At 42.4% G+C, this 14,960-nt stretch overlaps 1 protein-coding gene across 11 annotated transcripts in view; it reads right to left on the bottom strand.

Annotated features, from left to right (window-relative positions):
* ITPR1 (inositol 1,4,5-trisphosphate receptor type 1) overlaps window positions 1–14,960 on the bottom strand; it is a 363,735-nt gene that overhangs the window by 155,096 nt on the left and 193,679 nt on the right. For all 11 annotated transcript variants that reach the window (XM_054482499.1, XM_054482497.1, XM_054482492.1 and 8 more), the window contains 8 exons: window positions 11,645–11,783; window positions 10,918–10,972; window positions 8,767–8,932; window positions 8,520–8,690; window positions 7,976–8,041; window positions 7,113–7,250; window positions 3,706–3,831; window positions 997–1,197 (listed from right to left, as the gene is read on the bottom strand). In XM_054482499.1, the coding sequence (XP_054338474.1) occupies window positions 997–1,197; window positions 3,706–3,831; window positions 7,113–7,250; window positions 7,976–8,041; window positions 8,520–8,690; window positions 8,767–8,932; window positions 10,918–10,972; window positions 11,645–11,783 (1,062 nt within the window). The remainder of the gene's footprint in view (window positions 1–996; window positions 1,198–3,705; window positions 3,832–7,112; window positions 7,251–7,975; window positions 8,042–8,519; window positions 8,691–8,766; window positions 8,933–10,917; window positions 10,973–11,644; window positions 11,784–14,960) is intronic.

Below are 14,960 nucleotides of genomic sequence, written 5' to 3' on the forward strand. Positions count from 1 at the left end.
CATTAATGTCATCTTATCTCATTTACTCCACATATCAACTCTTTAAAGTGAAATCTGCTGTATCTTCATTTTATAGAAAAGCTCACTGAGGAGTTGAGAGGTCAAGTAATGTATCTCATGGCACCGTTCAGTGAAGGGGCTCAGGTGACATTTGTATCCCAGGTTGAGCCGACTCTCTCTTTTTTTTTTTTTTTCTAAGAGAAAATGTCTCACTCTGTTGCCCAGGCTGGAGTGCAGTGGGTGCCATCATAGCTCACTGCAACGTCAAAATCCTGGGCTCAAGGGATCTTCCTCTGTAACCGGGATTATAGGCACATGCCACTACACCCAGCTAATTTTTAAAATTTTTTGTAGAAACAAGGGTCTTACTATGTTGCCCAGGCTGGTCCTGTACTCCTGGCCTCAAGTGATGCTCCTGCCTCAGCCTCCCAAAGAGCTGGGATTACAGGCATGAGCCACCACGTTGGCCCCGACTCTTAATCACACTACCCTCCCTGCCAATGGAACCATATACGTAGACAAGATTGTAAATCAAAGTGAATTCATAATAAACCAAGTAAGACTTTTCCTTGATTCCACAGACCAACTGCGCCTCAAAAAACATCAGGCAAAATTTTTTCAATCTAATTAATTGGGTGAATAATTTTTAAAATTCATAATCCACAAGAATGGAAGCTGTTCTGGCTCACCGGGTCCTGACTACATTTTATCTCCATTCCCTGTAATTCAGTTCCTTATTCCTCTTTCTGTTCCCTGTCAGAAATATCCAAGTCATCCTTCCTTAAATTGGTTGCTATGAAATATCAGATCAGATTCTTTCCTATATCTACAACTTAAGCTCACACAAGAGATGACACACACATATGCACACAGAATTACTTTCTGTCCTTCTGTATGGCTCCTGAAGAGGGTGCAGGTTCATACAGATAAGATTAAATAATTTTAAAATTTCTACAGAACACCAGATGGAGGTATACAGAAATATATAACAATCACCTCGGCCATAACCATGTCTTGGCATTTTTTAATAAATTTCCCTTCTGCCTTGACAATTGTCTGTAAGAACTTTATATACTGGACGTTCCGACCGTGAGTCTCTATGCAGTGAACGAAGTGCTGAACAACTCTCTCGTTGATCTCACTGCAAAGCTGGAAATTGTTCATGAAGATGTGCTGCATGGTTACTGCCTCCAGGATCTGGCACAAGAGTGAGGAAAAGAGCACAGGGACGAGTCAAAAAGCTGATAGAACAGATTAAAAAGTGAGAAAAAGAAGAGCCCACTGAAAACACACACAAGGGAAGCATTTAAACCCATGAAGATATGTTTCTCTCATTCTTGCTTCTGTACTACCTTCTTTTTAGTAAGCTTTTTTCATTGACATATAAATAAACATAGAGAAAAGTAAACAACTCACTAGCATTCAGATGAATAGATTATAAAGGGACCCTGAGCACCCAGATCAAGAAACAAAATAGGTCTCCTTTACGCCTTATCTCACAATTTAACTACTATTTTGACTTGTATAACCAGATTAGTTTTGCCTGTTCTTAAACCTCTTGCACTCTTTTTCACTGATACATAAGTTCCATTGCATGAATATATAACAATATCTTTATTCTATGGTTGAAGGGCATTTGGAGTAGGATCCAGTTTTAATAGATAGTAACATTACTAGTATTATAAATACTAGAGTTGCTGTGAACATTCTTACACATGTCTTCTGGTGAACTTAAACCCATACTTCTTTTGGGTCTAAGAACAGAATTGCTGGGTCACAAAGTATGAGTATGTTGGCTTTAGAAGATACTGACAGCTTTCAAAATATGTTATCAAGTTGCATTCTACATTCCAGCTGTTCCTATCCTTGGCAACACTTAGTCTTGCCAGTCTTTTAAATTTTAGCCACATCTTATTGTGGCTAAACATAATTTGCATTTCTCTGATGTCTAATCATGTTGAACACTTTGTCACATTTATTGGCCATTTGGATATCGTCTCCAACAGGGTGTCTGTTCAAGTTTTTTGCCTTTACGTTCTTACTTACTTACTTATTTATTTATTTGAGATAGAGTCTTGCTCTGTCACCCAGGCTGGAATGCAGTGGTGCAATCTCGGCTCACTGCAACCTCTACCTCCTGAGTTCAAGCTATTCTCCTGCCTCCAAGTAGCTGGAATTACAGGTGCTCACCATCATACCCAACTAATTTTTGTATTTTTAATAGAGACAAGGTTTCACCATGTTGGCCAGGCTGGTCTCAAACTCCTGATCTCAAGTGATCCGCCTGCCTTGGCCTCCCAAAGTGCTGGGATTACAGGCATGAGCCACCACGCCTGGCCTATTTTTAAAAGAAGGTCAACTTTTTCCTTAGTGACTTTTTTGAGTGTGTTATGTACATTCTGCATATGAATTCTTTGTTGAGAACGTGCACTGCAAATGTCTTTTATTCTCTGCCTCCCCTTTGGATGCTCTTAATGGTGTCAGTGGACAAACATAAGTTCTTAAAAGAAGTCCAATTTATCAAGTTTCAAAAATAGTGTTCTTTGCATACCTTGTAAGAAAATTTTGCTTACCATACAGCCACGAAGATTCTCATGTTACCTTCTAGAAGGCTTATTTTTCACTTTTTACCCACAGTTACTGAGTTTTATATTTGGGGTGAGGTGGAGGCTTTAATCTTTTTATCTTTTGACTTTTCTTTCTCTTAACATGACACTGAGGGAACACAGGTTGAGTATCCCTTATCCAAAATGCTTGGGAGCACAAGGGCTTCACATTTTGGATTTGGGAATATTTGCATTATAGTCTGCTGGTTGAGCATCCTAAATCCAAACATCTAAAATATGAAATGCTCCAATGGGTGTTTGCTTTGAGCATCACACTGGCACTCAAAAGTTTTGAATTTTGGAGCATTTCAGATTGTCAGATCTGGGATGCTCAACCTATATTATCCTACAATCCAGCAATCCTTTTTCTGGAAAGTGTTAGCAGTACTACTGAGTGAGTGAGTGTGTGCATGCACAAAGATGTCCTTTGCAGTATTGTTTACAAAGTTAAAAATCAGACATTGTCTAACTGTCCATTAAGATGAGAATTTTTTTTAAAAGTTACAGCCATTCTATGGAATGTCATTTAGCCATCAAAAGAATGAGAAAAATTTATATCTCTCTGATTTGCAAAGGCAGCCATAATGTGTTAAGTGAAAAAAGCAGAACACAAGACAATGCATAGAGTGTGGCATCATTTTTCTTTACAAAACCTATAATACATTTAATATACTTTAAGAAATATATTTAACAAACTAAGATGTATTACAGATATGTTTGATATGGAAATATTATATACGTATACATAGCCACAGAAAACTTTATGCATGACCTCAGTAGGATGTGGCAGGAGAGAGATTTAGCACTTCTGTATTGCTGAAGTTTGATATAATGAAGGACTTGACTAGGAAAATATAGACACGTATCTTACTTTATCCATCTCACTTTCCTCCTTTTCCCCTCCCCAACTCCTGCCATCCCATCCCCAAAAGATGAGTATTTATGTCCTCCTGATAAGTGATGAAAATGTTCCCCTTTGGAATGAATGTTGCACTATAACAAGCCCCAGAAGCCACAACAGCCAAAGAACAAGCTGTTCCTCCTCCCTTTTCCCTGCCCTCCTCCCTCTGCAGATTTGCAGATTGGCCTCAAGTCTTACCCCTGGGTTGAGAAACAGGTTTATGTGTTTATGTAGCAAAGCTTGATTCTGCTGGTTGCCTGCGCAGAAATTCTGCAAAAATTCATGAGCCAACCTCATTATCTCTTGCATCTTGGTATCTTCGGCCTGTGTGGGAGGAGACAGATGAAAGCATTGATTGCTGGGCCAGGAGACCAGCTTCTCCTATACCCAACACCTCCTGCTAATGTGGGAGTCAGAAGATGTTTGCTGGGGACCTGTTGTGGGTAAATATTGAGGGGATGCACTGCTGACACTGAAAAGAAGCCAGTAACTTGTCTATGCTCATTGATGAAAGTGAAGATCTTATTTGGGTGGGAGGGAGCACTGCAGAGTGAAGGCTAATAGAAGGCATCCACGAGTCCATTATCTAGCAAGGACTGAAACTTCTGAACCCCCTACTTCTAAAGACAGGGACGGGCTGAGCACAGTGGCTCATACCTGTAATCCCACCCCTTTGGGTGGATCACTTGAGGGCAGGAGTTTGAGAACAGCCTGGCCAACATAGTGAGACCCCCCATCTCTAACAAAAAATAAAAATAATAAAAATTTTAAAAATAAAAACAGGGACTGACAACAGAACAGGGGCTGACTTCCTCACTGATGCTGAGTAGTCATTTTCCCTCTTGGGTTCACCTTTTTAAGTTGTCCAACCTATTAGACATTAACTTTTGCCATCAACTCACATGGCAAAGTGGAAATCTCCTTAGATTATACATTAGAGCAACTGTGCCTGTCGTAACTCCTTTATCATCTCAAGTACAATTTTTAACCTCAGACTTAATTTTCCCATCAGCAAAATGGGGATAATACCCTCCCTGGCATTTCACATGGTTGGATTATGTGATTCATACATTAATAGCATAAACTCAGTATTTTACAGTTAAATATTCCGTAATAAGCCAATTCTATAAAACCCATGGCCATTTTGTCCAATTCTAAACAAGCAAACATTTAAGAGAGTAAAAACAGAACAAGAATTTCTCAACTGGAAATCATCCTTCATTCTTACAGCCCACAATAGTCTTCCTAAGTCTTCCTAGCCATCACCTCATTTCAGAGGCAAGAGAGGGTAGCAGGTAGGAATGCAGGTCCCCAAACCTGACTGCGTTACTCTTATCCCAGATCTCCAACTTCCTGGCTGTGTGACCTGGAGCACATTTCTTAGCCTCCCAGTGTCGCTGTTTACTCATCCGTGAAAAGGAGATAACAAAAGTGCACACTTCATGTGATTGTTATGAAGATTAAATGAGAAAAGTCACATGAAGTGTTAGACAGTGATTACTCTGTAAATGTTAGCTTTTGGTTCCGGGCTAGACAGAGGTCAGCAAACTTTTTCTTAAAGGGCAAGGCAGCACATATTTTGGGCTTTGTGCGTAGAGAGGGAATATCAAGGACATTATGTAGGTACTTACGTGACTATTTTAAAATGTAATAACCATTCTTAGCTGACATGCTGTTCAAAACAGGTGGTGGATTAGATTCGGCCCATGCCTGTAGTTTGCTAACCCCTGGTCTAGAAAAATAACTCTGTGACAAAACAGAGTTGTGGGAGGAAGGTGAGCTCTCAGCTTTGACAATCAAACCAAAACAGAGGAGAATTTACAAGGACATTAATAACAAGTCCAAGGACAACATAACCGGGATTACATTTGTCCCTTATTAACAGGAGGAGTGGCAAACCTTCTAGCTCTAAGAAATCAGAGGGCTTGGGACAGACAGCCACTGCTGGTTGACAGCAGTAACCTTAAATAGTTCCACACACCTCCGGTTCTTCTGTATAAAAGGAATCTGCTGGTGCACAAGCTAAGTGGAGAATCTTTGTGGTGTGAAGTGGATTTTTCCAAGGCAAGCAAGCCCCAAAGACATCAAGTCACAAGAGATTACCTGTGGGGGATTCCTCCACCGTTCTTTGGAAGTCTGTGCCCATCCAAAAGCAAACAAAAGCGTGCACATGCACACACACAGATATACACACACATGATATTCTTCCTTTGAGTCACCAATTCCAACCACATCTGGTTACCTGTAGATTAAGCCTGCTCTATGAAGGCATAACTCTCATTAGGGAAACTGATGATATTATGAGACAACACTATGGTCAGCAAATGATCCCCTCACATTCCTTACACACAAGGAAGTAGATCAGCTTGTTGGTTCTAGTCTAAATGACAGGCAAAGTTTGGATGACACGCACACCTGTATCAACTACAAGTTAGCTACGTATTATACCTACAGCAGGGATTAAGCTTGGACTTTATTTATAGCTACTGAAAGGCCTGACCTGCCCGATTCATATGGTCCCCATGACTGAGGAGGAGGATCCTTTTGTAGGAAATTTCCTGGAGTAGAAGGCAACAGGCATAGGGAAGGCAGCAGGCCCCAGATCCACAGTGAAGTGGAGCCAGCTTCACTCTACATAGCTATGCCATCCATGCAAGTTACTGAACCTCTCCAGCTGCAGCTCTCTCATCTAAAATGGGGCTAAAGATAGCACCACCCATTTCATCCATGTGTCTTGAGGATGGCATGAGCTAATAATGCGTATAAAGGCCTCAGCATAGTGCCTGGCACCCTGCAAGCACCTAGCAATGAGCCTTCATCAGGTGACTCTTCTCTAGCAAATTAGTCTTTCTAGCAGTTAATAGTCAACTCAAGAGATCTGAGTCTGAGCCTTTCACCTCTAAACCTCCCCAAGCCTCAGTCTCCTCATCTGTCAAGTGGGCACAACACAAATACCCCAGTGGGTCTTGTAGGCTTGAATGAATGATTTCATAAGTGTCTTGTCAGCCTACATGCATGCAAAGCACTGTCAGCCTGCTCCCACCTCCCTAAATCAAATACGTATCAATGACAAATGCTAATGTGAAAAATTAGAGGCAAAGTACAACTTCCAGCAACAGAAAAGAAGACCTAGATCAAAGCATCACCTGATAAATCCAAATACCTAAGCAGATGTCAGCATCTTAGTGAGGACCTCAAAAGTGGGCACATCCCATGTTCCTACATGCACTTAATAGCTGGTGATACCTAAATTGCTTGAGTCACATTGCAAATGAAATTGAAACACACCAACCCATGGGTAGATATAGCTCTAAGCTCTGACACAGACCAAGGTGTCTCTATCCAATGTGTCTTGGGATTATGGAAAATAAATGGACTCTCTTTCTTTACAGAATCTTAAAACTGGGGATGAGGATTATTCACGGGTGATTTTACTTTATTTTTCAGATGCTCTGTTTCATACCAATATCTGAAATTGCTTTGTAGTCACAATAGTCACACTGGATGCATTTCTTCACTAACAATATCCAGATGTGAAGAGTTTGGGGAAACCCAGGGATCCGCCCCATCCTGAGAGCAGCTGCTGTGCATGAGGTCCTGCTCACCTTCTCATAGGGAATCTGCAGCAGCTCCAGCACCACAGCATGTGCGCCCATGTTCCGGAGCAGACGCTGTTGCTGCTTCCTGCTCTTTCTCACTGAGGCACTCTCTTGAACACAGAGTTTGCTAAGCCGAATCAAAATCTAGTAGAAAGAAAGAAATCAGTCTCAGAAAACTAGGAACTATAGCTGGAGAAAGATCGCAGAGGGTCGTGGTGGGCAGGGAGGCAAAGGGGATTCTAATGCATTAAAAACCTGAAACGAAATTCCTTCAGTATGTGGCATTTCTGTTGATTCCATCAAGCCAAATCCATAAGACTAAGGGCACGTCTTCCAGAATAAGCAGGGGATTATGGCTTCAACAACAAGTGGGACAGTTTCAGAGATATCGCTTAAAATGGAATGACCTGGCATAATTGCCAAGACCCTGGGAAGAGTTTGTTCTGGGGTAAAACACACAAAGCTCCCAGCCTCCCAACTTTGAACCAGTGTACACAAAGGTTTCTAAAGAACTACAGCTCTCAGTGGGGACACTGTGTGCCAGGCACTTAGATGACTCCCTGACAGTTTTCTCAATTAGACCTTCCTTCAATTGTAAAGCTTCAGAAATATGTGGTGCCTACAAAAGGCTGCACCTATAAAAGGTGAGGAAGAAGCTGAGGACACACATAATAAGTAGAAGAGCTGGGTGTGGAGCCCAGATCTGATGCCAAAACCCATGAGCTTAACCTCTGAGCTCTACTTTCTTCCTGTTAAACCTCATGAAGAAAAAAGCTTAAATGTGTATACCTTCAACTTGACTATCACAAACTGAAGCTCCTTAGAGAATTCATAAAGAAGGGAAAAATGGTGGTGGGGGAGGAGCTTACCTCTTTGACCACTCTGTAGTTGTAGCTGCTGGTGCTTTCATGCTTTTGTGGCTTGTTATTTCCCTCCTAGAAACCAAAGTGAACACAAGTGTGATCTGTACAACTCTTGGGCTACTGTCAGTTTGTTACAGTTAGCATCAACCTTTATGAAGGAAAGGGAGTTCTATACTGTTTTCCAATAGTTATGCTGGGCTTATGCCCCAGTCATCTACCTACTTGCTATGGGTTTCCTTGGGAAGGGATCGTGGGCTGGGCCATGCCTAGAGAACAGGTCAATTCCCAAATGGGTCTGTAAGGGAAACCTGGTGCTAATTCACTCAACATCAAAGTCTCTTCTACACGGTCCAAGGCTGCACAGGAGACATGGCTAAACTTTGATTCATAGCTTATTTCCTAGGCAAACAGCTGTGATCTTAGTGACTTAACAAGCAGATCTCTTGAAAATAAATCCTATCACATTTATACCTAAAACCAGAAGAGGATGCTCACTAGTTTCGAGAAGCCCATCCATCTACTTTGGCAGCATAACTTGTGTTTCACTCACCTCCGTTTTCTTATGTTCATTTTCTCCAGATGCACCATCCATGGTCTCATCGGGGCCCTGCCCTTTGTACACCCAAAGCTCTGACTTTTCCACGATGGACCTCAGTTGATCCAAGTCTTGCTTGATCTGTTTGTAGTTGTCCACATCTTGGCTGGTAACCAGCAGTTGAACCTTAATGAACGCAATCCGTTAGGTGCACACAACAGCTTCTTGGACAGACAACACATACGTGGGTGACCTGAGCTACCTGTTTGAAGGCCTGGAGCACCTCCTGCCTCTGGCTGAAGTGCCGGAAGAGGAGCTGCAGGGCCCCTGACACCAGGGGTGGGTAGTCATGCATCGTCAAGTGGAGCAAGACACGGAGAAAGGTTCTGCCGCCGTGATCATCCAAGTCCAGTGGGGTATTCTCCTCACTAAAGGAGCACAAGGTGGGGGAAAGGCCAAATGAATCACAAATGCCTCCTCTCACGCACCTTGGGCCCAGATGCACCTAACCTAGTTACATTTCTAGTACTATCATCTCCAGACATGCAATTTCACTTTTTATTAGCTCCTTTAACAATACAGCCTTGCTTCATATTCAACTATATTGTGAGGTGAGGGGACAAGTAAGATGTCATATTAAAAGGTAAGTCAAATTTTAAGCCAAAGTCACTTCCCTCCCAAAGTGAGAAGACTAGCATTAGATTCTCAACATCTACATAGGGTGTTCTTCTGCTGGGTTTCGTCTGTGGTCTGAGAACTGCAAGAGGATGTGTTTCTCCTAAGTTATTAGTTTATGTATTTAGTTTTTAGAGATGAGGTCTTGCTATGTTGCCCAGGCTGAATTCAAACCTCTATGCTCAAATGATCCTCCTGCCTTAGCATGCTGAGTAGCTGGGACTATAGGTATGCACCACAATGCCTGACTATATTTAAATATTAATAAGCATATTCTAGATCAAATGGCAGACTACTCCATAACTGAGCACTGCCAGTCAATTATTGGGTCTGCACCTATATTGGGTTTAGAGTCAAATGAATGACAAACGGTGGAAACTTCATGGTTGCTGGCTAATAAGAAAAGCACAGAGAGGACTTATAAATACTGTATTCACGCTATGTATTCCAAAAAGGTGTGAAGGTTTCAATGTTGTTCAATATGAGGAAAATGGCGGGAGAGCTGAGTGATCACACAGCACATGGAACCTGTATTATGCTAAACTCACAATACCTTGTTTAAGTTTCAGAAAAACATCTTCCATCATAGTACATAATGTTGCTAATTCAAATTTCACAGGTTTTATATGAAGCATTGAGGTAGACTATTAACACTGGTGGGCCCCAACAGAGTATTCAAACCCTTATGTAGTCCCCTCCCACACTGACACTGAGCTTGGCCATGGGATTGCTTGAACAATAAGATATTAGGAAATGCAATGCAAGCAGAGGCCCAATTAGCACTTGCATACTGTTGGCTTGTCCTCTTAGAACATTTGCTTTTTGAGTCAGCCACCATGCTGTAAAGAAGCCCAAGCTATCCACATGGACAGAGAGAGAAAGAAGTCCTGGCCTTGCAGGCATCTCTGCTATAGTGCCAGAAATGTGAATAATGCAACTTGGAGGTGCCAGCCCCAGTTACCACCTCACTACAGTATGACAGACACAACAGTGACCACCAGCAGAAGAACCATCCAGCTTAATCAAGCCACAGGGCTGTAAGAGGTATTAATAAAATGGTGGTTGTTTGAATCCTTAAGTTTTTTGGAGTAATATGTTATAAAGCAATAATCAAACCAAGTGTGCTAATTATAAGAACTACGTGCATATGATGTTTATACCAAATTTTATACTTGGAGGTATAAGAGTTCCATAATTATAATAATGTCTTAAGTCAAAATTGACCAGTGCGGTTTTTTTTTAAAGGGGTTCATACATTAATATTAGGAACCATGAAAGAACAAGACTTTGCTTTCTTTGTTGCATAGCCTGTAAGGAGCTCAGGGATAAAATTGCAGCCCAGCAGCAGCAGCAGGACATGACCTTACTAACTTCACTCTGTTTTGAGCCCCTCTCTCTTTCTATTCTTTCTTTTGATTGCATTTCCTCACTATGTAAAAATAATCTTGTAATGTAGGTATTTTGAGAAATCTCCTTAAATCCTTTCTGTCCTAGGTGGGACACACACACACACACACACACATACACATACTTTCTCTCTCTCTCTCTCCTCCCAATCAAGCCAACTGAGTTAACTCTGACTTGAGTACTAACAGTTCCAAAGATAGCACCAAAACAACCTAAGCCCAGAGACTAAATATTTACTAACATAATAAAGGGAAGGCCTCTGAGAGCTCTGGAAGAGCAGCCTTCCCAACTGCAGAACCACCTACAAAACAGTAACTGAAAATATACTTTCCTTCCTCCAAAGATGCCTTCTGCTTGTTCTTCAATGTGTTCAAAGTCAAGAGCACCTGAAAAGTTAGAACATATCACTTCAGATGCAGGAAGTTCTGCAAACATGCTGCTGGTGAACTCATCCATAAGTTTTGCAGCATAAAGCTGTTGAGTTAACCCCAAATCTCCCAGAACATTATACTGCAAAGCTATGCAGAGTGACTAACTCAGATGACATTACCCACATATTCCACATTCCTGCCCCTTCCTCCCTCACTGCGTGGTCCCCTGGTAAAGGATAGCGATGATCTCACTCATGGAAGCTTGGGCTTGGTAGATGGGATTATTTCTACTCCTACCCTCTCCCTTCACCACTAGTTCCTGGGCAGGGAAAAACTTCCAACATGAGTAAAAGCTGCTAGTGGACAAGAAGTCTCCTGGAGAGTTTTTTGTTATTGTTTTTATTTTGGTATTTTTGCTGGGGAGGTGGGTAACCACAATGCTGGAAACCTCAACTGTCTCATGACTAAGACACTCCAAGATGGAAGGAAACAAGATCCAACCCAGAAGGAATCTGGGCTCTATCAATTATTCCCTTGCTCAAAAAGAGTAAGTGCCAGGATGATGCCCTGGCACAATAATCCTCAAAACCATTTTTACCCTTTTTCTAGAAGATACTGTTTGCTCTCCCCATTTTCCTTAGAGCCAGGTCCCATTCTATGACTGAAATTCCATTCTGAATCACTAACCTGGTACATTACTTGGCCCTTCTTGGCTGCTGTTTCCGGAGGATGTTTCTGAAGTCTGGGAATTGCTTTCATCAAACTCTCGCTTAAATATACACAGGAGGCAGGAGATCCTATAATCCAACCTCACATTCAAAATAAACTAAAGATTCAAGTGGAAATGGAAACAGATTGGTTACATTAACATACCACCTTGACTCAGCCAAGCCACCACACACTGGCGGGGCCTGGTATCAGCTGCATCAATTACCTTAAGCACTAAGTGAGCCAAGTATTTGGCTTAGATTTCAACAGTCATTTTAACAACAGCAGACTTCCATGGGGCATACGAAGTCTGCCCATAGCACCTTAGCCTCTAGTGTAAACTTCAGCATCCTGGCAATTAATTTAACAATTGGAACACTAAATCACTCACTCCTGGCTCCATAAATGGAGTCTATAAAACAAGACTCCATTTTAGTAAGTACTGAATGTCAACTCTGGGCCTAACACTGAGAAGAGTGAAGTTGCCTGCTTTGGATTTAAGAGAATTAACAAAAAAAAATTTGTTTTTACTATGGAAAATTAGCTTGGTTCCTATTTCCTGTTTCTGGTTGTTTCCCCTGGTTTGGGTACAAACCCTTGGACACCCTCTTCTTTTGCCTCCTGTATTCCCTCACCCTCTATTCCAACACAGGGTCACTTTTCCCAGGATTGCTGCTAGAACCAAAAAGAAAGATTGAGCAGCTGATATCATGTAGGGATCTCACTCACGTTCTTCCTTCCATTCTCCCCTTGTCTCTGCTTAGCCCTCCCAGCAACTTTTCCCAGTCCAACGGCCATCACCTCTGCCAGAGGGAGACAGGTCTCTGGCCTGCCTCCATGCTCTCAGTGTATGTGTCCTACTGACTGTTGGACATCCCATTTGCTATCTTCCCAGGGCCTCAAACTCAGTGTTGCACGAAAGTAACCGTGATGGTTAATTTTATATGCCAACTTGACTGGCTTCAAGGACACCTAGATAGCTTGTACAACTTTATTTCCGGGTACATCTATGAGGGGGTTTCCAGAATGGACTGGCATTTGAATCAGTGAGCTGAGTAAAGAAGATCCGCTCTCACCCAGTGTGAGTGGGCACCATCCAATCCACGGAGGGCCTGGATAGAGCAAACAGGTGGAGGAAGACCGAATCCACCTGTTCTAGAGCTGGGACACTCATCTTCTCCTGCCCATCAGAGCTCCAGGTTCTCCGGCTTTTGGCCTCAGACTGAGAGTTACACCTTCAGCTCCCCTGGTTCTCAGCCTTGGGACTCAGGCTGAATCACACCACTGGCTTTCCTGGGACACAGCTTGCTGTGGCAGACTGGGGGACTTCTCGGCCTCCATAACTTCGTGAAGCCAATTCCCATAATAAACCCCCTCTTGTCTATCTGCATGTATCCTATTGGTTCTGTTTCTCTGGAGAGCCCTAACACACTAACACTGTCAGTCTTGCCTTCATCTACTTTCTGTCTGGGTTTCCTCCACCTTAGTCAGTTGCCTGATCATCAGCGTCTCCTTCCTGGACACACATCTAATCAGAGACTAAGTCCTGGTGGTTCTCCATTTACTGCTTCTCACAGAGTTCTCCCCTACTGCGGTTTCTCCCTGCTCAAGGCCTCGTTATCTCCTGCCTGTTCCATTTACAGAACCAAATTTACCAAATCAGCCTCCTAACCACTTGTTCTTATGTTAACCTCCTGCTTGAAGACTTTCAAAGGCTCAACAGAGAATAAGCCTTAGCACTTTAGACACCCAAAGCTCTGTGGAGTGTGGCTTGGTCCTCCTTTCCAACCTCACTTCTGACAACTTCCCCTCAGCACACTCTATGTCTCTGCTCAGGGAGAACTGCCCACTGACCTGCGTCCCATGGTACTCAGCTTCAGCCTGCTCCATCCGCCTGAGAACGGGCCCTTGTTTCTCCACGTACAAAGCCCATCCACCTTAAAGGCTCAGATGAAACCCTACCTCCTCCATCAACCCTTCTCTGATCTGTACCATGTGGAGTCACATGACCCCCACCCCTGGACTCCCATCTCAGGAGAACTTTCTGGTGGTTTTATTTCCACATCCACACAGCTTCATCATACCTTATTCTCCCATCAGACTATAAACCCCTTGTGGATGGAGCCCCTGTTCAAATCATTTTTGCATTCCTCACAGTGCACATGGTAGGGAGTCAATAAGTACCCGTGGAAAGAGTGACTCAATCGACCAGTCCTTCTTAGGTCACCACAGTGAGTGGACCTCAAGATGTGACCAAGTTTTGCACTGTGTCGTTTCTGATAAACATCCAAGACACCACTTTGGAACACATGGGCCATGGCCTGCAAATTTTATATGTATATTTTGTCTTGACAAAAAAAATCGAAAATAAAATTAAAAATAAAATTTATTAAAAATAAAGTTTTAAAAAAGGAATCTTTCTCTACTGTTGGTCAGGCATAAATTCAATAAGGTTTCTCCTCTACTTAAGCTGTCTTTATTGTCCTAATTACATGACTTTGAGACAACCCATCAAAACTTTCAAAGCACTGGTAAAGGGTGATTTCAGACTAAAAAATAAAATCCCCAGATCTTAAACATTTATAAATTTCTACTACATCTGTTGGGGTTGAGATCAGGCAACATGGGATAAAAAAAGAAGGTGCTAACATAATTCTTTCCATTAAGGAGCAGATGATTTTGTTGATGAATAAAAGTTACCTACATGGCACAGAAAGAGGGAAGCGCAGGTTGTCGGGTGGGGTTCAAAGCTGTAGAGAGGCTTGGGAGGGTTTCATGCCTACCACCAAGCCTTCCCTATATACTAGATTCCACCTGCACTTGCCTACAGAAGGACTTTGCTCTTACAATTATTCTCTCCCCAAACAGCAACAAGTTCTCCCTGTATACGTGATCATTCCTATTCACCATACAAGCTTGTTATAATCTACCCACTTAAAAAATATTACAACAAAAACAAACCTTGTTACCAACAATCGCTCTCTGCCCATGTCCCCACTTCTCTGGGCATCTTTACAGGCAATCTGTCCAAGAAGTTACATATATTTACTCCCCGACTTGATCTTCTCCCATTCCCTCTTGAACCCCACCTGTTCCCAAATATGCCCTCCTCACCATGGGGTCTTTGCATTTGCTGTTCCCTCTGCCTCAGATACCCTTTCCCAAGATATCTGCGTGGCTATCTCCTCACTTCATTCAGGTGTGTAATCACGTCACTGTACTGGAGAGGCCTTCTCTGGTAACCTCATCAAACACAATATCCCCAACTCCCTGTCCTCAGTGTCTCCAAACCATC

This window comes from Pongo pygmaeus, chromosome 2, assembly GCF_028885625.2.
Source record: "Pongo pygmaeus isolate AG05252 chromosome 2, NHGRI_mPonPyg2-v2.0_pri, whole genome shotgun sequence".
Classification (NCBI taxonomy): Eukaryota; Metazoa; Chordata; class Mammalia; order Primates; family Hominidae; genus Pongo; species Pongo pygmaeus.